The sequence below is a fragment of the Crotalus tigris genome, unplaced genomic scaffold, assembly GCF_016545835.1.
Source record: "Crotalus tigris isolate CLP2741 ecotype Arizona unplaced genomic scaffold, ASM1654583v1 scf7180000019068.10715455, whole genome shotgun sequence".
NCBI lineage: Eukaryota > Metazoa > Chordata > Lepidosauria > Squamata > Viperidae > Crotalus > Crotalus tigris.
The window spans coordinates 3,333,611-3,358,335 of record NW_024097358.1 but is presented as its reverse complement, the minus strand read 5'-3'; the positions used below and the strand labels follow the sequence as shown (position 1 = coordinate 3,358,335).

Below are 24,725 nucleotides of genomic sequence, written 5' to 3'. Positions count from 1 at the left end.
TTTCCTGAACTAAGCTTATCCTTTACTAGGGGCTACTGCACATTTTATCCAAGGCCATCTCTGTGCTCTTCTACATCACCAAACTCCATCAAAGTTCTCATGACTGTATCCACACGAGATGTGGAACCACAAACTCTCCAACCCATTTTAGCCTAGTTGGTGTGCAAATGCCTCACGTATGGTTAGGATATGGTCCAGTGGTTCTGTAAGCCAAGGATATTGGCTTGGCTATGGCGTGACTACGTTCCTCCTTCTAGTTGTTGCTTGAATCAGACATTCCTCCTCCTTTGCCCATTGCCTTTCTTCTACTGTAACCCAGATGTATTCGAGGGGAGGGTTAGTTGCACAAAAAATATGAACAGAAAAAGAAAGAAGCAGCAGCAAATGCACTGTTATGAGTGAGACAAATCATCAACAGTCTTTATTAAATTTGCAGCAGTTCAAAAGGTATGCCATTTCATCCACCTCAGGAGCACATCTTGAAGCTTTAATCGGGATGTTTCATGACATAGAGGATTCTTTATTTTCTCTGGCATGTGAGGGTTTTTTTTTCCCCCTCTCTTTTCTCTGACATACTATCCGCAGCTCTTTTCCTTCTGTGGGCTGAGATATTTTTTGTATGATGGTTGTTCATTATGTAGCTCTTCCTCCTGTTTCTCAAGGTCAATTTACAACATCCCCCCATTAGAATTGTATCCATATATAGCTTTAGGACATGGTTCTCAACCTTCTTAATGCTGCGACCCCCAACCGGTCGTAAGTCGAGGACTACTCAACCAATCGTAAGTCGAGGACTACTCAACTGGTGCAGCACCGTTTGCAGAAGTGGAATTTTGGTGGGCTCAGCAGGGCAGAGACAGCCTGGACAATTCCTATTGGCTTTTGAAAGCCAATAGAATTAGACTCTATTCAAGAGAGTCTATTCTATTGGCTTTCAAAAGCCAATAGAATAAAAAGGAGTAGCACAGCTAAGGAAAAGGGGGGAAAAAATGGCGGACTGCGTTGTTTGGCGACCCCCGTGAAATGGTCGTTCGACCCCAAATGGGGTCCCGACCCACAGATTGAGAACCATTGCTTTAGGAGAAACTCCTCTGTGCTTCTTTCTTTTGTGACCTGTCTTTGTAGATTCTACGTGGTAGGAAACCTGTTTTTCATAATCTGAAAACCTTTCAGACCGAAAGAACAGGGAATAAATATTTTAGTATTTTCAATTAAAACAATTCTTAGAAAACCCGCAACTTCAAGAAGCCTAGAACAAAATGATTTTACTAGTGCAGAAAAGAACAATGTACAATGTAAGATAATGCTCCTTGGGAAATAGTGACCTACAAATGACTTCTAATATTTAAATTGCTATTAGAAAATGCTGAGAAGGTGGGAAAAACACAGGAACTGTTTTCGTTTTACCTCCAACAAATAAAATGATGCTAAAGATGAAGGAAATAAACCCAATTATCTTGGGAATGTGTATGGAGGGATTGGACTCTTGACAGTGTGGCTCGTTACTATCGATGTGGCCACTGAGGCAGAAAAGGCAAGCCCATGATTGGTGAGAATCCTGGGAATTCCAGTCCAAGAACATTTGCAATGAGTCAGCTTGGGGAAAGGTGTTGAAGTAGAATAGTGCTTATCAGAACAGCAAGATAAGCCCTTTGTGGCATAACGTGCAAAGACAGAGAACTGCAGTATTGTTAATATTCAAACAATACACCATTTCCAGTGGCTTCGTCTAGATGTCTCCTAAAAGATGTGGTGTGGAACATGCACAGCCATAATCTATTTAAGGTGGGCAAATGCGGCAATAGCAAGCGAATTAAGTCAATGACATGAATGAGGCAGCACGAGAGGCTAAAAACTAGCCTAATGCCAGACGCGAAAGACGAGAGCCACACCTTAAGTTCCAATTAAGCTGATGCCTATGTACAGGAATCTAGTCAACTAATGGTTGGCACTATTAGGCTAACATTAGGATATTAGGATAAGGGCTAACAGAATTCAAGAGGGGTTGGGCTTGTTTGTGGGAATGTAGAGATTCTGATTCCTCTCTTGACTCCGACTCTGGGCTATGCTGCTTTTTCTCTATACTTATAGAGCTTAAGAAAAAGATTGTGCAAGTTTCAGACAGTGCTGTTGATCTGAACAGCTTTCAGAAAGAGCTGTCATTTACCAAACAAAAATACACTGTTAATCACGAGCATTTTCAATGACCTATTTATTCTTGATGGTGGAAGTAATTGGAGGGACAAGGCTGGTCTGACAGCCATAATCCCCTCTGCTCTTCCTTTGGTATCATTTTCCATACTTACTCAGGGGGTCATTTCAAAGCTAGACCTTAACAAAATATAAAAGGCCTGCTTTGTTCCATTTTTCTTTTGAAACATTTCTACCTTCTCTGTAGCCAAATTATACGGTTTTTTAAAAAGAGGAAAACGCAGCCTTTGTAAACATGCCATTCTCACCAGACAGCAAGGAAGGTGTTTTTTGAATCAGCACGAAAATTCCATCCCGCTGATCTTGTCACTGGCAAGTATGCCGGAGCGCCCTTTGTTAATCTCTCATCAATCATTTCTGCCGGTGCTTTGTAACTGCCGGATGACCTTCTTGGGAGGTGGAACATCACTTAGAATGATTTTTAGCTTGTGCTGTCGTCTCTGGTGACAATGAAAGAAATAAATAAAGCCCTTTGTTTCCTAATAATATGAAGGAACTGTTTCAGGCCCCAATTTATCCAAATGGAAAAGGCCCAGCTTTTCAAAAGACGGCAAAAACTAATTAGATTATCGTGAGGCCCGGCTTAAATGAAGAAACTCGGGAAGGAACATAAAAGCTGCGAAGATGGCATTTGTATTCTGTCTCAAATAAAAGGGTGGGGCCTGGAACTTTAAAATACAATATTTTTTAGCTTCCTTCCCCCTTTTAAATCGGTTAAAGCTCTCCTTTTTCTACATATATCTCTGTGGCAGGTAAAATTTAGACAGAAGATGGAGTGGTGTTGTAGGTTCCTTGTTCCATCATTAGGCATAGATTTGCTTGTTTTTCCAAACGTGCAGAAATAACCAATGGAAGAAGCAATGCAAGGCCAATTATATAAATAACAGTGTAATCCTGAAAGAGAGAAAAGATAAAGGAAACATACAGGCAGAGCAGTAAACTGGAGCTTTCCGTATTGATGGATATTACGGAATAACAGAGTTGTAAGGGATCTTGGAGGTCTTCTAGCCCAACCCTCTGCTTAAGTAGGGGAGCCTTTATCATTTCAAACAAATGGCTCTCCAGTCTCTTCTTAAATCCCTCCAGAGATGGAGTACCCACGACCGTAATATTTATTTATTGCAATCCTCAACCACCCATCTCCCACAAAGAGGGGACTCTGGGTGGCTGTATGATAAAACATTAAAATATAAAAACAGTATATTAAAAATTAAAGTGTTCAGTTTGTTTTTTTTAAAACAGAAGGCAAGAATAATTAAGTGCTATTAAGAATTAGTTGGGAGGACTCTCATAGCACCAACGAACTCCACAACTGCATGCTCTTTTGGGTTCCCTATGCAAGGCTGCAGAGCCCTGTTTTAACCCTTTTCTGGAAGATCAGGAGAGTGGAGGCCTGCCTCCCCTCTGGAGGGACTGGAATATTTCACAGGGTGGGGACAATGGCAGAGAAAGTTCTCTTCCTAGACCCCACCAGTCAGAGTTCTTTAACTCAGGGGTCCCCACCCCCGGTCCGTGGACCAGTACTGGGCCAAGGCATGCCAGCAATCGGTCGCACAAACAAACAAAGCCCCATCCGCGGGATGCAGGCAGCACACAAAATCACGCTCCCTCTGGTCTGCGGAAAAACCTCTTTTCACGGAACCGGTCCCTGGTGCCCAAAAGGCTGGGGACCTGTGCTTTAACTCTGCAATATATCTTCTCTGCCTGGCTGGGTGGGACAGGCTGATGTAATAGGGTGAAGCCAGTCCTGTTTTATCCTAGGCGTTCCCATTTAATTCCCCCAAAAGATGTTGCTGAGGTCCATTTGGCCTGTAACGAAGCTAGGCTCTTGAAGGAAGCATAGAATTGGGATGTGTTGCACGAGTGCTCTCTTGTGGACTGCCGAGCAGCTAAAATTCTGTTTATTGAATAGCAGCCTCTAATAATCTCCAACCTAATGGATAGCTGTTGCAAATCTACAACCAGATGAAGGCAGGTGCACACACAAGAAAGCTTCCTGAAACATTTCCCCACTCACACCCCACCCCTAAACAAGTAATAATTCAGACAAAACCTTCATACCAAAAGTACAAAAAAGCACTGAGCAAGAAGTTACTTATTTCAGGTGTGTATGAATTCAAATGATAATTTGCTGCTTTATTTTGATCAAACTCCGCTAGGCGAGAGCAGATCACTCTTTACCAGCCCAGATTATAACTGATTTTCCATTTGCTGGATTTGCCAAACTCGCTGAGCTAGCCAGTGATTCAGAAACAATAATGGCTGGATTCACAAAACAAAACAAAAAAACATTGAGCCACAGACAAGCCACATTATAACTTAACATGTTTTGCGAATCAGCAGTATGATTTCAGGGTTACATTGAACAGAAGCCAAGTAGTGGAATTGTGATGTGCAGAAGGAAAGGAAAAAGACCCCCCAGGTTTCTCCTCATTTGCTCACCGTGATCTGCTGTTACATCTGATCCTCCTAATGGATGATGATTCTTAGGGATATTGAAGAATGCTCTCTATTGTTTTGGGAAAAATCTGTCACCGTCGATGGGGAAAAAGTGGCACCTCTACCCAGCCAAACTGAAATTAGAATTGGATCACACCAGAGTCTTTCATTTCCAGATAGTTCCAATATTGTCAAAGTAAGTGCTATGTTTATTTGTAAAAAAAAAAAGAGTAGTAATGACATCTATTGTTCAGGTCCATCTTGCTTTTAAAATTAATAATAATAATAATAACCAAACGAAGGCTTTATCTGCAGGCTTAAGATCCGTCTGAACGGATGCAAAAGGAGGAGAAACAAGTATTTTGGTATAAATTTCTTGTATGTTTCTTAGCATCATAGACCTCCAAGGCATTTGGTCCCTATCCCCTGCTGTCTTCTCATACTCTGAAGTATATAATAGAGATTACTCTTTGAGCCTCCAAAGGCAACTGGAGGCTCCATTCCCATGTTAATTCTTCCATACTTGGTTTCTGACCTTGTTCCTTCCTTTTAAATGAAATAATGGCTTGCAAGAAACCAGATGCTATTTAAAAGTGTCCAAAAATGGAATCAGATGGCAAAGTTGCTGCTTAGGTTGATGGTATTTCAGGTTCCGGGTCAACATGTAATACTTCTTCGCTAGTCCCAGGAAAAAAGCTAAAACAGAGAAGAACTGCTATAAGAGAACTCGTTTTTATGATCTCAGAAACAACATAATGGTAGAAAGTATTATAACAAAAGGCAAATGGACAGGATTCTAGATATCAGCAGACATGATTCCTAAGTACATTTTTTTTTTTTTTACTTTACTTTTCCACCGCTGAGTGATTGTCTGCCCTTCAACAGAAGGCCTATCAAGAGGTATGGTTCAAAATGGACAGCGTATTGCTAGGGTAGATAACCTGCTCCCCAACACATTTTTGTGGCCCTCAGAATCCTCCCCAGAATTCTGTGGCACAGTTGGCCGAAATTTGGCAGCACAATTTTGCCCTCCTTTGTAGGTGGGAAATAAAATTATAGCGTACCTTCTAAAATGGGCTTCATGTAGTCTAAAAAGCAAAGGAAAGCCTCATTTCCCCACCCGTGGAAAAACTGAGGGATCTCAGTCTGCTTAATGGATTCAGAAAGGCAGTCTGATTTGGGGAGGTTGCTTTTGTACGGCTGCACAAAAACTCATCCATTGCTGGACTTATTTAGGGGCATTTTGTTTTTTTTTATCCCTATGAATTCAGAAGTAAAATCTGATTAGTTCAAACGGCCTTTGATTGAAATCTTTGAATGCAGTCTTCACCCAGCAAGATTGGTAGGTTTGAGCAGAAAGTCTACTTTTACATTTTTCTTCTCGCTGGACAATGTTTGATTTAGGGGAGCACATCAGGGACAACTTTTGAAATGGAAGCTTGCCACATCAACGATGATTCCGTAATATAGCAAAGCATATATACAGGATAAACACTAACAGGACTTTTGCAAATAATCGTAATCTGAGTATTTGCAAAAGCTGCCCTGTTCAAAACCTGTTTTAATTAGGTAGTCCTCGATCTACAACATTTGTTTAGTGACCGTTCAAAGTTACCATGGCTCTGGAAAAGAGTGACTTATTTTCACACTTAGGACCGTTGCAGCATCTCCATGATCATGTGATCAAAATTCAGATGCTTGGTGACTGACTCATATTTATGATGGTTGCAGTGTCCCAGGGTTACATGATCACGACAAATGAAGTCAATGGAGAAGCTTAACTGTTAAGTTAGTTGTTACTAGCTTAACAACTCCAGTGATTCCCACGTCAGCACTGATGAAAATTCTGGCTGTTAAAAATTCACCCAGTGGTTAGGTAATTCATCTTTTTCATTTCATTTCCGAAAAAAAAAAGCTGGGTCGGGTTAAGTGCCTTTAAACGTGGCGTGTAGCCAACCAACATGCCTTTAAACATGGCGGGGCAAAGGTAACACAGTCGCTTTTTAACCCAGGTAATAAAGGAGATAGGTATAGAAATAGGGAACTCATTCTGTTACCATCCAAATATTTTGGGGTACTATTCTCTGTCGCCTGATATTAGCCCTGTTTCCTGAGCTGACATGCAAAATATCCACAGAGCATCTTTGCGATAGGGAACACAAAGAACAATATCTGTCCTGGGTTGATCAAAGCAATTATGATTCAGCATCTGTCTCTGGGAGTGACAAAGAACAGAAACCAACCTGAACTCTTGCTGCACATTCACTTCACCAAACATCTTCCTCTTCAAGCTGGCTGCATATTCCTGCAGCTGGCTCCAGCATTCTGGCATCTGTTGGCTAATTGTGGACAGCCTCTGCAAACTAGCCAAGAGACACAAATAGTGATTCCAGCTCCCTTTGGTTTGGGTTCGGGTTTTTGTTCCCCTCATTGCCTGGGGAGTAAATTATTTGTAACTGGGTTCCCCGGCTCCCAGACAGTTACTCCTGGATTTGTATGGCACTTTTAAGTTTTCACAGTGCTTTCAGATATATAGGATTTTAGCGGCCTTTGCAAATAGATCGACAAAATAACTCTCAAAATAGGACATTGCTCTTAACAGCTGCTCCTGCTAAAGAGTATTAGGGTAGCATGTTGGGAATGTGTTCCACCAAACGGTTTTTACTCCTCTGGTTCAATTCCTGGCATGCTCCCTCTGTTTGGAGTGTGAAGAGTTGGTCGAAAGGACTCAACCCCAAAGGTAGCTGTAATGGTATGTGGGAATGAACTTCCCACAGACCATTTATGGTAAAAGAACTAACGCTGAGCAAAGTAGGAAATATCGTGGCACTGGGAGCAGAAATGGCATTGATCCTGCAGGTCCCAACTCTATGCTCTGACAGTTCCAATCAAAAGAGTTAAGTCAGGTCCCATGTTCAAAACTGATAGCCGCCACTGTGGATAGCATTGGGCTAGACCAGTGGTTCTCAACCTTTTTAATGCCGCGACTCCCCCAACCGGTCGTAAGTCGAGGACTGCTCAACCGGTCGTAAGTCGAGGACTACTCAACTGGTGCAGCACCATTTGCAGAATGGAACTTTTGGTGGGCTCAGCAGGGCAGAGACAGCCTGGACAATTCCTATGGGCTTTTGAAAGCCAATAGAATTAGACTCTATTCAAGAGAGTCTATTCTATTGGCTTTCAAAAGCCAATAGAATAAAAGGGAGTAGCACAGCTAAGGAAAAGGGAGGAAAAAATGGCGGACTGCGTTGTTTTGCGACCCCCGTGAAATGGTCGTTCGACCCCAAATGGGGTCCTGACCCACAGGTTGAGAACCACTGGGCTAGACAAACCAAGAGTCACTCAGTTTGGGCACTGCGGCAAGCCATTATTTGCTGGACTATGATTGTAGGGTTATAGTCCAGAGTCACATATGAGCCAAGATGAAGCTAAATAAGCCCCACTGGAATTTCCCTTGTCTGCATTACACACAATTATTAAACATCATCCTCATTTGTTCAAAGCAGCACCTATCTCTTACTCATCTTCTAAGTTTAATCTAGCTAACCAGTCGTAAATTCATTGCACACATCATATTGCCATCTAGTGATTCTATGGATAAAGTGCACATTTCAGGAAAGTACTGTGATAGTTGTAGTTTGTGTTTTTTTTCTTCCCCCGGAATAACTAGGACTGGAAGAAGAGTTCAGCTAAAAATGGTAAAGATTTTTTCTAAAGATCTAAAGATGCTTTTGGGAGGCCAGTACTGATTTTGGCGAGGGGCTGCATTCCAGAAAGAGTAAATGGGCCAGACCAAAATGCGATCAAAACCACAGCAAAAAAAACAACAACTCATAGGTAACAAAATTAAAGAGATTAGATACACCTACGGTGCCTTCTTTCAATATATTTAATTCGACCTTTCAGAATGATAATTTTGCTTGGTTTAAAAAAAAAGAGCAGTCCTCCATGAAAAAAAGGTCGGTCTCGTTTCTAAAAAAATAGGAAATGCTGCTGTCGACTTACTTGTTATTTAAGAAAAGATCACAACGTTTGTCCCAGGGCAATTCTGGAAAGGCAGCAGGTAGATTCTCAGCTTTTGCAGCAAACGTTTCCATGAAAGAATATGTGCTGAAGTCATAAATAAAGATGGTTTCCATTTCCGCTTTACCAGCCTTAGACTCCCCTGTAGTTGAAAGGTTAGGGTTAGAGATTATTTATAGCCTTCCTATTTTAAAAGGTCCACCTTAGATTGATTAATCAAGCGGCAGAATTAGAATTAAGAGAGAAATCAAGCAAGACAAATTAAGCCACCTGTCCTGCTCAGGGCTCTGAGGCCGACAAACGTGGAAACGATTGTTAATCGCCTTCAAAATGCTTATGTCAATGCTGCTAACATCAAATGTTCTTGCTTGACAATATATAAAGATGCAGACATTTTCTGTGTATTACCTTTAGAGTAAATATTAGATGGTGCTGGAGGGAAGGGAGAAGAATGTGCTTGGGGACTAGTTAGCTATAACAATATCTCAGTAGAGTATTCTTCAAGGTTAGTTGTAATAAGAGGAGATAATGGGAGGGTAAGTTCACACTTCAAACTAATTGGAGAATGTGATTAATGACTGTTAAATGAAGGAGTGAATTATGCTTAGATACTGTGTGTTTGGGGGAGGAGAATTTTAGATTTTGGCTTCTCTATGTACTGTGCCGAAGCTAGTAGTAATAGTAAGAGTAGTAAAGTTGGAAGGGATCTTGGAGGTCATCTAGTCCAACCCCCTGCTCAGGCAGGAAACCCTACACCATTTCGGACAAATGGCTGTCCAGTCTCTTCTTAAAAACTTCCAGTGTTGGAGCATTTACTGCTTCTGGAGGCAGGCTGTTCCACTGGTTAATTGTTCTCACTGTCAGGAGCTATATTGCAAATTAAAGATTCTTTAAGGTAAACAATGCCTCAAAGTTCTTTGAAGAGCTTCTTCTTTCGGAACCATGACAGCTTTATAAAATGATGGCACTGTGGAAGTGCTCCAAGGATGATACCAGTAGGATCTAACAAGCTCTTCTAAAGGAGAAGGAGAAGGAGAAGGAGAAGTTGAAGGTGAGCCAGAATTTGAGAGCTGAGGAAATCATTGAAGAAATTCAAGACATTGCTTAAAAGAGGAACCCTGCCTCTCCTTACGTGTTCGGGTGTGGGTGTGCCTTTCCAGAACGCCTTACCTTGGACGGCCAACCACCTGCCATTTGTATCCATGGAAAAAACGGGCTGCCAAGGGGATGCAACTTTGTAGGAAGGTGGCACCATGAATTGGCAAATGATCTCATCGGTCGTGGTATCCATCAGATTAATGACGCCAATCCAGAAGAAAATCAGCACCTGGGAGAAAGAAAAAGGACATGCACTCATGACTTCCACACACTCATGGGGTGTTGTGTTATAGCATTTAATTTCATCTCTAAGCACCTCTCCCTTGATCTCCCACCTTCAGGTTTCTTGGATTTGGAGAGAGACGAGAAATTTTTAGGAAGTAACAATATGGCACTCACCGCATCAGGCAAAGTTGGAATGGTGGCCACACCACTGACGGTCTGATCAGGAACCTCAGGCCTATTAAAAAAGTGACTTTATGTACTTTTTTTCACTTAGTATCTTCAGAAAAGCCTATTAATGACCAAGAGAGTTGTAAGTCATACAACTGTTTAAGAGAACTGTGTTCAGTCCTTCGTTGATTCTGATCTAAAATGACCATAAAGACTAATGGAATTTATTGTGCATTGCCCACCAACCCTATTTCAACTTGTTCGACAAACCGGTCTAGTGCGCAGAGTTCATTTTTTTTACACAGAATATAGTATTAGCCCTCAGGCTTGCACAATAACATTCTAGAATGGCACCAGAAATTCCCTTAAAAATTCTAGAAAGATTCAATTTCCGTCCTTGTTAAAAAAAAAAAAATAGTCATGTTGGCCTGGAAAAAAATCCCATCCCAAAACCCTTTGGCCTTTTTTTTTTAAAGAAAAAATTCAATATTACAGTACCATTGAATCTCCAAGAAGGTGTCATTCGATAGTGTGGAATTAGGGAAAACAGATCATGGAAAAGGGTGGAAGAAGGGTTAAAAAAAATTCTAAAACCAGTTCTCCGAGTTGTGTTTGTACGGGTCCACCTTCTTTAATGGACAAATTCTTTTCTTAGCATCTGCATGACTCTCGTGCATCTGCCCTCTCATAGTTATTCTTTGTTTTCCCAATCCTCTCTCTTAAATTCTCATCTGTTTTCTTGGACAAATAGAATGAATTAAGAATCAACAGCATTCTTAAATGGTTTCAAGAAACACCCAAGCTTTGCAATTACAGTGGATTCCAATTGCCTACACTCTTTTCAAATAAGGACATTTCCAATCTTGGCTGGTTGTGCCAATGGACATCCCTAAAAGCAATAAAATGCAATGCCTTTTTGTCACGAACACAATTACGTTGCAGTAGTTGGCAAGATAGCCTGTATTTCTTCTTCAGGGAAAATCAGGGCCAGAGAATGCCGCTTGTGGAGATCATCCCCATTTCCTCAAATGTTCTGGACCTTTATGTGGGCTGCCTCACCTGATTCCTAATAACTTGGACCTAAATTCTTTGGTCCCCGATGTGAGCAGGTGAAGTGACCCATCTGTGCACAGCACCAAAAGCTGCACCATGGTATGGGCAGGATCCTTACTACAGCAAGACGTCTTCTCTCTGGATGGTAGTAAACGTGGCATGAATTGAATGTTTCGTGCAACGTAGTTTTCGGGAAGCACCATGGCAGAGAATGGAAACCCTAGAAAAGCACAAATGGAGATGGAGGGTAGTAGGCTCCTCTTTATCAAGGCTCTCCTAACAGTTTACTTCACTATGCCAGAGTCAACTTTCTGCAGAAATTAGTAGAGAGTAGGTACTAGCCTAAGCGACGCAAAAATGCCATGGGCTTCTTCTTACATTACAAGCCCAGCCCATGTTGCATACTGTCCAAAGTCTTCTAGAATTGGACAATCTCCTAAATATTTAGGTAATTAAAGTCCAACCTCCCCCACAAGGTTTCCAACCAAATGTAATTTGGGGTATGCGTGTGATAAAATAAGATGCTTAGTTATATGGAAGTAGAAGAAGAAAATGGTACTCAGCTTATTTAAGGAGTGAAGTCCTGGCCCATCACTTAGAAAACTCTTGGTTTAAGAGAAGTGGTTTGCCACCGTGATAAAATTTCAGGGTGGGAATTCTCCTTTTATCTAACTTTCCCGAGCTGATAGGGAAAACGCTCACCAACTGATGTGTCCCACAAAGTAATAACCCTATCTTCACAGGCAAAGGCGAAGTAAGACGAACAAGGGCTGACAGTTGAATATACAATCGGAGCAGCACATGGCCAAAGAATATCTGGCTTGGGATCAGAATCTAGAAAGAACAGAGAATCGTATGAGAGATGGGCCCCATAGTAGGGAAAGAACATTGTCTTCTGCTAAGCACCCCTCCAGATTCTCCACCTCCTTCCTTTTGATTCATAGAACTACACATAGGAATAAACAGAATCCATACTCTATCAAATTACTACAGAAACTGGCAACCCTGGGTCCCACGGTGATGCTGGATTATGTGTTTCAGCATTTATGAGCTTTGAGTGAGATGGGCCAACTGTCTGACCCAGAAGCTAAATACACACAGTGCTAAACCCTCATGAAGTGACTTTAGTTTCCCCTTAATGTGTCATGTGAACCCAGTCACTGCAATTTATGGCTAAGAATGTTGCACAAATCTAACCAACCGCAGCATATTCAGCGCAACTAGGGTGAAAACAAACTACACTTAGCAAAATGTGTAATCTCAAAAGTATGTTTTGGAAAAGAGAGTTTTTTCAGGTGACTAATTTTAAAAGCAGCATGCCTAAAGCTGCTTATTCAAGACCGAAAACTATACACATGTTTAGACTTTGTTTGTGTTTTGTTTTGTTTTGCAAATAAATGGAGCTAAAATCATGGGGCAACTCCCAGTGCCAAATTCTTATGACTCAGATGTCCTGTACTCTTTTTTATTTTTATGAAATATGATCTGATACCAGGATTTGGCTGTTGAATTTCAGTCCCCCCCAATAAAACAGTTTGTACAGAGGATTATATCTTGACGAGTCTGAAATATATCACCAGAAAGTCTGAAATGCACATAAAAACTTCAGAAAACTCTTGTAAGAGACTCCACAGTAGCATTACCAGGTTTTTCCTTGGGTGGACGACTCAGGAAATAGAAGCAAAGATTGTGACTGTTGCTCCAGTGAACACTGAAGGCGACAGGCATATCTAGAAAATGTAAACAAAACCAAGGGATCACAGAGATAAGGTCCTGAGAAAAAAATTAAAAGGCAAAGGATTTTATTTTCCCACCCCCTATTCTTTCCTTTGGAAGGACCATGGGAAAATGAGAATCAGGAAAGAAACGCGCAAGTTAAGATCCCACCCACAGAGTGCAGACTCCTGGGTCTAAACATGTTGATTTGTGTTCGTATTCATACTATAATTCTGCTGAAGGAGTTTCGTCAAGACAATTCAGGGTCCTGCCCAGAGCGGGGAAATTACCTGCCTCAGCTTTTAATTCCGTTCCAGTTTGAAAGGTGCGGCCAGGTAAGTGAAAATGGAATTTTGCACAACTAAAATAGACAGAGATGACAATTCGTGAAAACACACACATTATCACGAGATTTCAAGGAAGCCAGTAACAGTTTAAGAAAGCCAGCAACAATGGTTTAGAGGAGTGTTATTTATTAGGGTTACTTGTATGTCACTCAAATTGTTTTTTAAAAAAAGTATTTAAAAAAAAGGAGGGGGAGCCATGGAGGTGCTGTGGTTAGAATGCAGTATTGCAGACTAATTCACTGCTCACTGCCAGGAGTTCAATCCTAACCAGCTCAAGGTTGACTCAACCTTCCATTCTTCCAAAGCTGGTAAAATGAGGATCCAGATTGTTGGGGGCAAGATGCTGACTCTATAAACCACTTAGAGAGGCCTGTAAAGCACTGTGAAGTGGTATATAAGTCTAAGTGCTATTGCTATCTTCCAATTAAAATGCACATATAAGTAGCCTTCTGTAAGCTGGTTCCCTCCAAATCTATTACGGTTGAAATCCTGATGGCCAAAATGACTGGAAAAACAATGGGAAGGCTATTATAAAAATCAGAAAAATGTTATCAAATCATCTTAGGAAACCAGGTTTCCTACACCTTACCAGCTTCATCTCAGCAACAGAATTACATGGTATGATTATATACTCTAAACCAGGGGTCCCCAACCCCCGGTCTGTGGACCAGTACTGGGCCACGACATCCCCCATCTGCGGGATGCAGGCAGTACACAAAAACATGCACCCTCCGGTCCGTGGAAAAACCTCTCTCCACAGAACCGGTGGTCGCTGGTGCTCAAACGGTTGGGGACCTCTGCCCTAAACAATGCAACTGGAAATCAACAGCCGAAGCAGATCTTTTCCTCTGCTTACCTAAGTGTTTCCTCTTTGCTCTCCAGATCATCCTCTATCTCCAGATACTGTTGGAACTTGCTGTTGAAAATCTCTTGCAGACATTCCATCTGGCACTCTCTGATCAAGGTGTTGTAGCCCAGGCCAATGACGTTGCCTTCATCGCTCTTCATTATAGCCTCGAACGGGCTCCTGAATGCGCTTACTGGAATTTCAACACATCCGCAACGGTGTTAAGAGAGCCCCCTTCTCCCTCAATCCAATCCCCTTGAAATTTGCTTCTGCTTGTTTTGTTTCTTTATCTTTAATATGAGGGAGCGATAATCCTTGGACTTTTAGAAAAAAAGAAATAGGTGAACTAATTAAGTAAGAGGCTCAGGTTGAAAGCCCTTGGAGTTAAAATGCCAAGGAATTACAGGGAGGCTTATTTCTAAGCCTTATTTCTCAACTTTGGCAACCTTAAGATGGGTGAACTTCAACTCCCAGAATTCTGGGAGCTGAAATCCATACGTGCTGCTGGCTGAGGGATTCTGGGAGTTGAAGTCCGCCTATCTCAAAATGGCTAAGGCTAAGAAACATAGGCAAATACATAGAGTAGCACCTTGAGAAATAAGTATGCAGTTCCATATACTGATGACCACAAGGGGATCCATTTGCCGACGCCCAATGCACAGGTAGCAGTTCCTGAAAAATAACATTTTTTCCCTCTCTTTCTCTTGAGAACATTGGAGGTAGTAGTGTTTAAAGACACTTGTTCCTCTTGGTGCAGCTTTAGGCGGTGCAACAAATCAGCTTTGTGGAACAAGGTCTTTCATAACAACTTAGCTCTGCTTCATTTTTTCCCCCCTAAAGAATGAAGCCTTTTTTTCAGATCTCAGTCCAACTAATATAAATATTTCATTACCCCATTATTTAAAAAAAAAGTCGTTATCAACAATTATAATAATATAGTAATAAGAATCAACATCATTGACCCAGCCTCTTAGACAAGATTAGGAAGGCTTGTGTCAGCAATGGTGTTGCTAACTATGTCAGGTTCTCTCCCAGAACCTTTTGCACAGTGAAGTACAAAAGTTGAGAAAACAAGAAAGAGTTGAGAAGGTTTCTAACCTGAAAGAGGTTTGGGTGGTCTGACCTTCAACAGTAGAACAGGGGGAAGCAGCTTAGATTCAATTTTGCTTAGTAGCTGTTGCAAATCCTGCAAAGAATCAAAATGGCAATTCTAAACAATGTGTTTGATGCTGCTCCTTGATAAAATCAGGATTTGAGGAGTCAAGCAATTTCTGGTTGGACTATAAATGGGTGGCATGATGTCCGTGGGCATTAGTGTCATTTTCTCTGGTAGCCAGCAGAGACCCAGAGGAGGAGGAGGAGCAGAGGGAGGAGGAGGAGGAGGAGGAGGAGGAGGAGGAGGAGGAGGAGGAGGAGAAGAAGAAGAAGAAGAAGAAGAAGAAGAAGAAGAATAAGAAGAAGAAGAAGAAGAAGAAGAAGAAGAAGAAGAAGAAGAAGAAGAAGAAGAAGAAGAAGAAGAAGAAGAAGAAGAAGAAGAAGAAGAAGAAGAATAAGAAGAAGAAGAAGAAGAAGAAGAAGAAGAAGAAGAAGAAGAAGAAGAAGAAGAAGAAGAAGAAGAAGAAGAAGAGGAGGAGGAGGAGGAGGAGGGGGGAGAGGGAGAAGGAGAAGAGGAGGAGGAGGAGATCATAAGTGGCAAATAGGTGCTTTGTGATTTACTACAGCTAGTGCATCTTCCACTTTAATACTAGCAATCATTTTCTAAGGTGCCCGCAGCCTTAGAAAGTGGCTGAAATTTAACAGTCCAATGTCAAATTTGAAATATTTCAAACATGCCCAACAGTCTAAAGGAGACTGGAGACTTCTGGGTTATCCTATCCTAAATACTGTCCTCTTTAGACATAACTAACCAATCAGGATAAGACTTTGCAACTTTCCTCACAGCTCGTAGATGAGTGTGAAGGGTAGGGGGTGTGGCAGTAAAAGGGGTAAATGATGAAACATGTCTCGCAACATCCCAATGAAAATTCCATAACTTATGTTTTTGTGTCAAGAATCAGGGTGAAAGGTTTTGAAAGGCGGGCTCTAAGTTGTAATGTCGCAATGTTTCATCAATTTGTCAACATCTGGTACCAGATGCTTAGCACAATGCTGTACTGACTCAACTGGATTCTGAAGACTGGCTGGGTACTTCATAGCCCCAGAGTGCCATTTCAGTTTTAAAGTCAAAACTCAGTGGCTTTCTTTGAAGTCTTGTGGAGAAAACAAGCCCTAGAACAGGGTCTACAACCTTCACAACTTTAAGATTTGTGGACTTCAGCTCCCAGAATTCCTCAGCCAGCATAGCTGGCTGAGGAATTCTGGGAGCTGAAGTCCACCAGTCTTAAAGTTGTCAAGGTTGCAGAACCTTGCCCTAGAAGACATCTTGAAGACTTCTCACTCAACACCATTCATGATTGATGTGGCCATCAAGAAAGACATCAAGAAATGGGATATAGTAGAATAGGACTATTTCAGCTTTTGGGGGGTTGGGTGAGTGCCTGTAGATTTTTGCAAACACATTGTGGGCAGTCACACAAAATGGTTACCACAGTAAATGCAACCGATTCCCTCTATTGATTTATCAAAATGTTCCCTTTTGTCATCTAGATCTCTTTTACCCAGGATTCTGCCCATAACCCCAGATTCTCTTGATCTCTTTTTCTGGCCCAAGGGAGCCCTGAGCTGCAACTAGCTACCATTTCTATTTTCCGTGAAAGTTTATGAGACCTGATTAAAGCCCACAGGCACTCTTGGAAATAAAAGGGATGCCACAGACTTCTCCCTGTTTTTGATCACCCCACCATTCCATCATCTTCTTTCTTCTTCTTCTTCTTCTTCTTCTTCTTCTTCTTCTTCTTCTTCTTCTTCTTCTTCTTCTTCTTCTTCTTCTTCTTCTTCTTCTTCTTCTTCTTCTTCTTCTTCTTCTTCTTCTTCTTCTTCTTCTTCTTCTTCTTCTTCTTCTTCTTCTTCTTCTTCTTCTTCTTCTTCTTCTTCTTCTTCTTCTTCCTCTTCCTCTTCCTCTTCCTCTTCCTCTTCTTCTTCTTCTTCTTCAAAATGTGCTTTTTTCCAATGTACATAACCAAGTGGGACCAAAGCCTTCCAAGCAGTGGTGGGATTCAGCCAGTTCGCACTACTTGGGCAGAACTGGTAGCTAATTTTCTGTTGACCAGGCCCAGAATGGACTTCCAGAAGTGGCATCCATATAGAGAACTGGTTGTTCACATATCTGAATCCCACCACTCCTTCCTTGCTTGCTTCCTTCCTTCCTTGCTTCCTTCCTTCCTTCCTTCTTCCCTCCCTCCCTCCCTCCCTCCCTTCCTTCCTCCCTTCCTTCGTTCCTTCCTTCCTTCCTTCCTTCCTTCCTTCCTTCCTTCCTTCCTTCCTTCCTTCCTTCCTTCCTTCCTTCCTGTGGTGGGATTCAGCTGGTTCTCACCACTTCAGCAGAACTGGTAGCTAATTTTTTGTTGACCAGGCCCAGAAGTGGCATCCATACAGATAACTGGTTGTTCACATATCTGAATCCCACCACTGCTTCCAAGGATGGAATGGGAGTAACATACAGAATAAAAAATTGTATCCATGGCGCCCCATTTTATAACTTCCTTCTCAAAGCACACTTCTTGACAATCGAGTTGTTTGACTAGGGCTGTTTTCAGCCAATTAACAACCTAAAGAGTTCAAAGTCAGGATTGCTTACCATATCTTCAGTTACTTGAATATCAACATTCTTGTGCTATAGAAATACAAAAACATCAATGGTTCAGAAATACATAGAACAACGTTGGAAGAACTTAGGTAGATGTTCTGACTCTACCTAAAACTACACTTCCATGGAATTAGTACAGCTCTTAGAACCCCTAACCAAACAACAGCAACACCAGAAACCCAAAGAGCAAGCAGGTTCCGATTCTTATTTGAAAAGGACTCTTATCATCTTGGCTCATTTTATTAAAAACTACTAAATGTGAATAGACATCCTAGAGGGGAGAAGTATTCTGTCAGAAGAAAATAGCAGGACGCTTCTATCTGGCATCACCAGATATAAATTTTAAGAAGAAAGAAAATCCAAAATTAAGGTTAATTCTCAGGGAGAGCCCCATAGACAACTGAGCTGTTTTAGGCACTTTTAACACAATTAGAGAGAGATAAGCTCATTCTCCGGCCATATCTGTGTTGTAGTGCACAACATAGATCATCACTGAGAGCAGATTATATGGTTTAAATCAGTGTTTCCCAAACTTGACAATTTTAAGGCATGTGGACTTCAACTCCCAGAATTCCACAGCCAGCAACGCTCGCTGTGGAATTCTGGGAGTTGAAGTCCACATGCCTTAAAATTGTCAAGTTTGGGAAACACTGGTTTAAATGTTGGGTCAAGACGGTTTAGCAATAAGGTGCCTTGAGAACATTAGTGATATTTCTTCAGTTAAATGGAAAACTTACAGCTGCTAATCATTTGGACTTGTAAAAAAAGTGATTTTTACCATAGATCTCTCTGGTAATTTCTCTTGCACAGGCAGCTGGCTGAGCCCCGTGTCCTTGACAAATCCTGAACCTGGGAGAGCAATTGTATGGAGATGTTCCGTCTCCTTCTGCCAGGAATCCTTAGGCAATCGGTAAATCTCCAGCCAAGATTCAGAGCTGCCTTTTTTGAGAAATCAGAAGAAAGCACATTAAGCAATAAAGAAGGAGAAGAAAGGTCTCACAGTCCTTTAAAATACAGAATGATTCTTATTATTAACCGTGTCCCATGACAACAAAAACAGATTCACAGATTTTTGCCCCCACTCACTGTTAATTGTTAATTCTAGGACAGGGGTGTCAAACTCAATTTCATTGAGGACCGTATCAGCATTGTGGTTGCCCTCGGGGGGGGGGGCAGGGGGGGCGGCCAGGGGGGTGCAGCCTACTGGGTAGGCATAGATGGAGTGGGTGTGGCCTACTGGGTGGGCATGGCCAGCTCTACATCAAGGGTGCCTGTGGGGGGCTAGGCAGGAATGGGACAGATCTTAGGGTCTCTGGCAGAAGGGGGTGGGACCGGGGCAAGCGCCGAGGCATGGTCCATTTCTTCATTCCTCACAAAGGGTGACACCTCCCCAGCATGCACCCAGGGTGCAGGGCCGACACGGCAGGGGCTGGTTCCTCACTATTTCTAGATGGCCTTGTGGAGCTAAGACTGAATGCATTTCAGCATAGATGGCCACCACAAAATTGTACATTGGCCAAGGCAGCGGAGGCCGTTTCCTCACTGTTTCCAGGATGGCTTCATGGGCCACATGAAACCACTTCGCGGGCCGCATCCGGCCCCCGGGCCTTGTGTTTGACATGTCTGTCAAACACAAGTAAAAGGTGAACAAATTTTACTGGGCAGGAGATGTAAATGTGATCCAGTTTAGATGGATGACAGGGCCAATTCAAGGAATGAGACAAAGTGGGAAGTATACAAGTTGAGCTGAGATTTTCTATTGTTTTTTTAAAACTGTTTCAAGCTTATTTATGTATATTTGTCAAATTCATATAACTGCCCATCTCACCAAAACCCGGGTCAGTGTATAAAATGTTATATGCTGATAGAAAAGTTATTTTATATTTTCCACTTTAAAATGACCTGAGACTTAATTCTGCAGTTGGAACGGGCTCAGACTGCAAAAAGGAAAAGTTTTTAGAGGCTGCAAGTTGTCCCCTGCTGTTCGAGCAGCTCTCAGGAGTTTTAGAAAATTTCTAATGGAAATTCCTTAAACTTTTGAGTATATATATAAAAGGGAAGTCAGTTGCAGAACTGCTTGAGCCTGATTTGCAAAGTGAAAAAAAAAGAAGTCAGACATGCATTCAAAAGTATTCACTGTCTCCAAACTTGAAATATTAAATACTGTTCAGTGTTAATAATGCAGCTTGGATTTCAACACAACTATTCTAACAAGATAATGGCATGTTATGCTGTAAATCAGGTTTTAGAGAGAGAAAAAACAAGCTGGCTCTTTATGATACAAATTACTGTTGTTTGTGTATACGAATTATAAACATATCCAAATGCATTCCGCATCTCCATATAGAAACAAAATATCAAAATCATGCCACGATTATGAAATCTATGATTAGGTAGATTAAAAAAATAATAATGGTGTGCCTCCAGGGACTTGGACTTCAAACAAATTTAATCCATAGTAAAATGTCTATGGAGATTCTCGGATATCGAGGTCAATCTGAGGACCCAGATTGTTGGGGGCAATGTAAATATATATATATATATATACATTGCTTACTGGTGTACACTGCTTAGAGAGTGCCTGCACTTAAAGCGGTATATAAGTCTCATAAATAAATAAATAATCCCAAAGATGCTTTTTCACGAGGCAACTGGACTTCCTTGCTTTTTTGTTTTTGAAGATGTTTTGCCTCTCATCCAAGAAGCTCCTTGAGAACTGAAAAAGCTTATTGGATGAGGTGAAATGTCTTCAAAGAAAAAATAAGGAAGTCCAGTTGCCTCATGAAAAAGCACCTTTGGGATTCATCATGAGTAGGGCAAATTCAGTACTTTAGTAGGAAGGGCTATTTTCAAAGACGGCTGCTGGAATTGGGTATGTCTACTTTAACGAAGAGAAGGATGAGGGGGGACATGATAGCAGTGTTCCAATATCTCAGGGGCTGCCCCAAAGAAGAGGGAGTCAAGCTATTCTCCAAAGCACCTGAAGGCAGGACAAGAAGTAACGGGTGGAAGCTAACCAAAGAGAGAAGCAACTTAGAACTAAGGACTTAGAACTTCCTGACAATGAGAACAATTAACCAATGGAACCACTTGCCTCCAGAAGCGGTAAATGCACCAACACTGGAAGTTTTTATGAAGAGACTGGACAGCCATTTGTCTGAAATGGTGTAGGGTTTCCTGCCTGAGCAGGGGGTTGGACTTGATGATCTCCAAGGTCCCTTCCAACTTTATTATTATGGATCATCGCACAGTCATCCAGATGTTCAGACTAGATTTGGCATTTTGTCTACCTATCGAGTCCTTACCCAGGACCTAGGATAGGCAGATGTGGATGTTTGATGGTATTACAGATATCGTCGTAGGATGGAAGCAGTTCCTAATAAGGCCGCCTTTTGCAATTGACTAATAGCGAATTTGTCAATGCCAATTGTGTTCAAGTGGTGCTCCAGTTGTTTTGGGATTGCACCCAAGGAGCCTATGACTATTGGTACTACCCTTGATTATTATTATTATTATTATTATTATTATTATTATTATTATTATTATTATATATCAAAACCACCCAAATATAGATCTGGACCTCAAGCACATCAGAAGGTTAAGAGAGGCTGAGACTTGCCTTGTAGCAGGAATCCTGCATAGTCACTCTCCTGAGAAAGCTCCAGTGCCACGCAGACGTTTCGTTTGCTGATATCTTCCTGACAAACAGGAGAATACGAAATATGAGATCAAGCTAGGCCTATTCAACCAGAATAGCAAGGAGTCCAAAACTGCATATTTTTGCTGCAGCTCCTTGAGAGATTGGACAGAAAAGCAAAAGACTTTATTGGAGAAGGTCTGAGGGGGACAAGAATTCAGCCCAGCACAGATAATCCTCGACTTAATGACCACAATTGAGCCCAAAATTTCTGTTGCCAAAATTGTTAATTTTGCCCCATTTTTACAATCTTTTACAACCGGGACACTGCTGCCGTCATAAATAGCTGATTGCCAAGTGTCCAAATTCTGATCATGTGACCATGGGACACTGCAATGGTCATAAGTGTGAAACAGGATCATAAGTCACTTTTTTCATGTATCTTTGAACATTCCTTAAATGAACTGTTGGAAATTGAGGACTACCTGTACTTTTTTTTGCACAGTGGTCAACCAGATGTCTCGTTAAAGTGGCTTCAGAAGACATGTGTGCAGTAATATCCTCCCAACTAATAAAGAAAAAAGAAAGTCTTCTTCAAATTGAACTGTCCATGCAGTATTCTTGACACAGCCTTCTCCTAGATATTTTTTTCCCCTTCTAAATCTACGTCTATAGCCCTGGAGATCTTCCCTTTAAGTACTAACCAGACCCGATTCTGCTTAGATTTTAAACTCTGACAATAGTTCAATTAAAAACATAACTTTTTTAAGATTATGGGAATCACACAATGGGTTTTAATAACTGGGATGTTCAAAAAGGTACAATTTAGACAACTGAAAAATGACAGGTAGATAAATATAAGCACTAGCAGCTAATATGAGACAAACTCACCACTTCATTTATGGATCTTATATGCAAGAGGTTTTCTCTGACAAAACAAAAAAGACGTGCAAAACCTGGAAAACAAAACAAGAATGATTCTAGGGGAGGGCAATTTTTTCCTTCATGTTCATTAGCATACACCTAGATGGTGCCTTTATTTATCCAGTTAACTATACTTTGATTGGCTGAGAATGCTAATTCTCATAAATGAAAATCATTTCTTCAGATGGAGGAAGAAGTTTATTCTCCATGGCTAGTAAATAGGAAAAACTTGAAACTCATCTTACAAGACTTCATTGAATAACACTCATAATAAATTGTGAACCAATCAGCAAATTAACCGTTCATTCTTAATGAACATAAATGTATAGCTGCCTACCCATCTCATCCACCGTTCCAAGGAGATGGGAGACACCACCAAGGACTGACAGCTGAATGGAACAAATTTCAAGTTTGGTTGCCTCCCAAGTAGACACGTTTTCACAGGTGGTTGAGCTGAAGACAGAAATCCCAGTGGAGTGCCCCATAAAGATGTACCCTTCAGAAGCTGACAGGCAGTTTACCCTCCCTGATACCTGGGAAGATTTAAAAGAAGAGAACATGTTTACCTCAGAAACGTGAACATACGATATGAATGTCATAATAATTCCAATCTTTCTATACTACAATGTCTTTATATGGAGGATATATATATATTTTACTTCATCTAGCTTTTAACTGGTTCCATGCTTTAACTTCTCTGACTCATTAAAAATATTTAATAAACCCGTGCTAATTTTAATGGTTTTGATGGAATTATAAATAAGGGGTCTCTGGGGCAAAGGGATGATCTAGAAATATTTAGATTTATGTCTTGGTGGTATCGTCCAATTCATATCTCCCTGAAATTATAGCCAAAAGAAAACCAATGTGGTTGTCCAAGAGGATGATGCTGTAGAAGAAAAATAATATGATGCCAAGGTCACATATCAAAGTTTCCTTGGACTCTTTATCTGAAAGAGCCTTAGATTACCATGAATTTATTTGTAGGGTGACAGAGTAAGGGTGTGAAACTTTGCTGCTTCGTCTCCTGTAACGGGCGCCTTTCTTCAATTCGTTCCCAGGCTCTTTCAAACAAGTCTTTCAATATTTTATTGATCATGCAGAAAGGCTGAGGCAACGAGTCTAGGAGTTCGTCGGGGTCATTCTGGAAGAAATTTTCCTCTTCGTCTTTTTTAATCCAGTCTTTTTCGGTGGGTGCAGGAATGTCCAAGTGCTGCTTCCGAAGATAAAAAGGCATCTTCTCTTCGGCTCAGCTGAGTTCTGCCATAAAATTCAATCCAATTACCAATCAGCCTTGCTAAATAGGGAAGGTGGGATTTGGTTTTGAAAGAGAGAGAAGCAAAGATCACTCTCAAGCTTTCTTTTTTTAATCCCCACCTTTCTTTTTCATAAATAATTCAAAGCACCAAATATACCTAACACTCTTTTCTCCTCCTATTCCCCCCTTCCCATAACAACAGTCCTGTGAGGCAGGTTGGGCTGAGAGAGACCAACTAGCCCAAAGTCACCCAGCTGGCTTTCATACCTAAGGTGGGACTAGAATTCACAATGTCCTGGTTTCTAGCCAGGTGGCTTAACCGTTGCACCAAACTGGCCCTGTATGCAACCCATTTATTGCTTTGCTGCAATCCTACACACACACACACACACACACACACACACCCTTGCCAACTCTCAATGCAACATGACACTGTTTTGCAATACTTAGGGAAACTTTGTTTTTCTTTTAAAAGCACTTTTTCGTACACTGCCCTCGTTTGAGCTGGGCAGACCCAGAAACAAAACAAAACCTAAGCAAAGCAAAGCAAAGCAAACACAAACAAAACACAAGCAAAACAGAAACAAAAACGCAAACGAACAAAAACAAAACAAGGTTTCCAGGGCATCCCAGAGGCTCAACCCTCGCTGGAAATCTTGCGGTTGGCAAAAGGTTCCCTTCCTCTAAGCCCTGGGGGCGCTTTTAGAGGCGTTGAACTGCAACTCCACACACACACACACACACACACACACACACACCCCTCAGCTGGGGATAATGGGTGCTGCAGTCCCCTGGTTGGGAAAAGCTCCGTTCAAAAGCAAAGAAAAATGATTCCCGCAGGCGAAGCAGCCCCAAATCGAAGCTCCTGGAGGGGAAAAAAAAAAAAAATCCTCTTCGTGGCTTTCGCCTAATTCTGCACATACCTGTCCCCCCCCCCCCTGAGCGCACACCTGTCTCCGGAAGTTGACGCGTTGCTGTGGCAACCCCGGGCGGAAGGAAGAAGGGAAGGACGGGAAATGGAGTCCAGGGCATGG

At 41.5% G+C, this 24,725-nt stretch overlaps 1 protein-coding gene across 8 annotated transcripts; it reads right to left on the bottom strand.

The window, feature by feature from the left end:
• Positions 1-958: 958 nt before the first annotated feature.
• WDR93 (WD repeat domain 93) lies at positions 959-24,718 on the bottom strand. 8 transcript variants are annotated; one of them, XR_005558634.1, is made up of 19 exons: positions 23,959-24,081; positions 23,404-23,730; positions 22,771-22,966; positions 22,401-22,465; positions 21,492-21,570; positions 18,651-18,811; positions 17,864-17,899; positions 15,226-15,313; positions 14,137-14,320; positions 13,224-13,294; positions 12,861-12,947; positions 11,920-12,051; positions 11,224-11,437; positions 10,171-10,231; positions 9,844-10,000; positions 8,656-8,815; positions 6,894-7,013; positions 4,654-5,346; positions 959-3,105 (listed from the first exon to the last, which is right to left on the bottom strand). XR_005558634.1 is itself a non-coding variant. In XM_039359294.1 (18 exons), exons 2-18 carry the CDS (start codon positions 23,668-23,670, stop codon positions 5,280-5,282), a joined length of 2,145 nt encoding a protein of 714 aa, XP_039215228.1. In that variant the 5' UTR covers positions 23,671-23,693; positions 24,642-24,718; the 3' UTR covers positions 4,321-5,279. The 8 variants fall into 8 exon arrangements, 6 of the variants coding, with proteins under 6 accessions (XP_039215228.1, XP_039215225.1, XP_039215229.1 ...); XR_005558635.1 differs by having other exon boundaries at positions 959-2,651; XM_039359294.1 differs by lacking the exons at positions 959-3,105; positions 23,959-24,081 and adding an exon at positions 24,642-24,718 and having other exon boundaries at positions 4,321-5,346; positions 23,404-23,693.
• Positions 24,719-24,725: the final 7 nt, after the last annotated feature.

Excerpts from the sequence above, each read along its gene's own strand:
- WDR93 (XM_039359294.1), bottom strand. The coding sequence starts at position 23,670 with ATGCCTTTTTATCTTCGGAAGCAGCACTTGGACATTCCTGCACCCACC. Across the intron at positions 21,571-22,400 it reads TAAGATCCATAAATGAAGTG|GAAGATATCAGCAAACGAAA; the intron begins GTGAGTTTGTCT and ends CCTGTTTGTCAG. Across the intron at positions 8,816-9,843 it reads CAGGTGGTTGGCCGTCCAAG|GGGAGTCTAAGGCTGGTAAA; the intron begins GTAAGGCGTTCT and ends TTTCAACTACAG.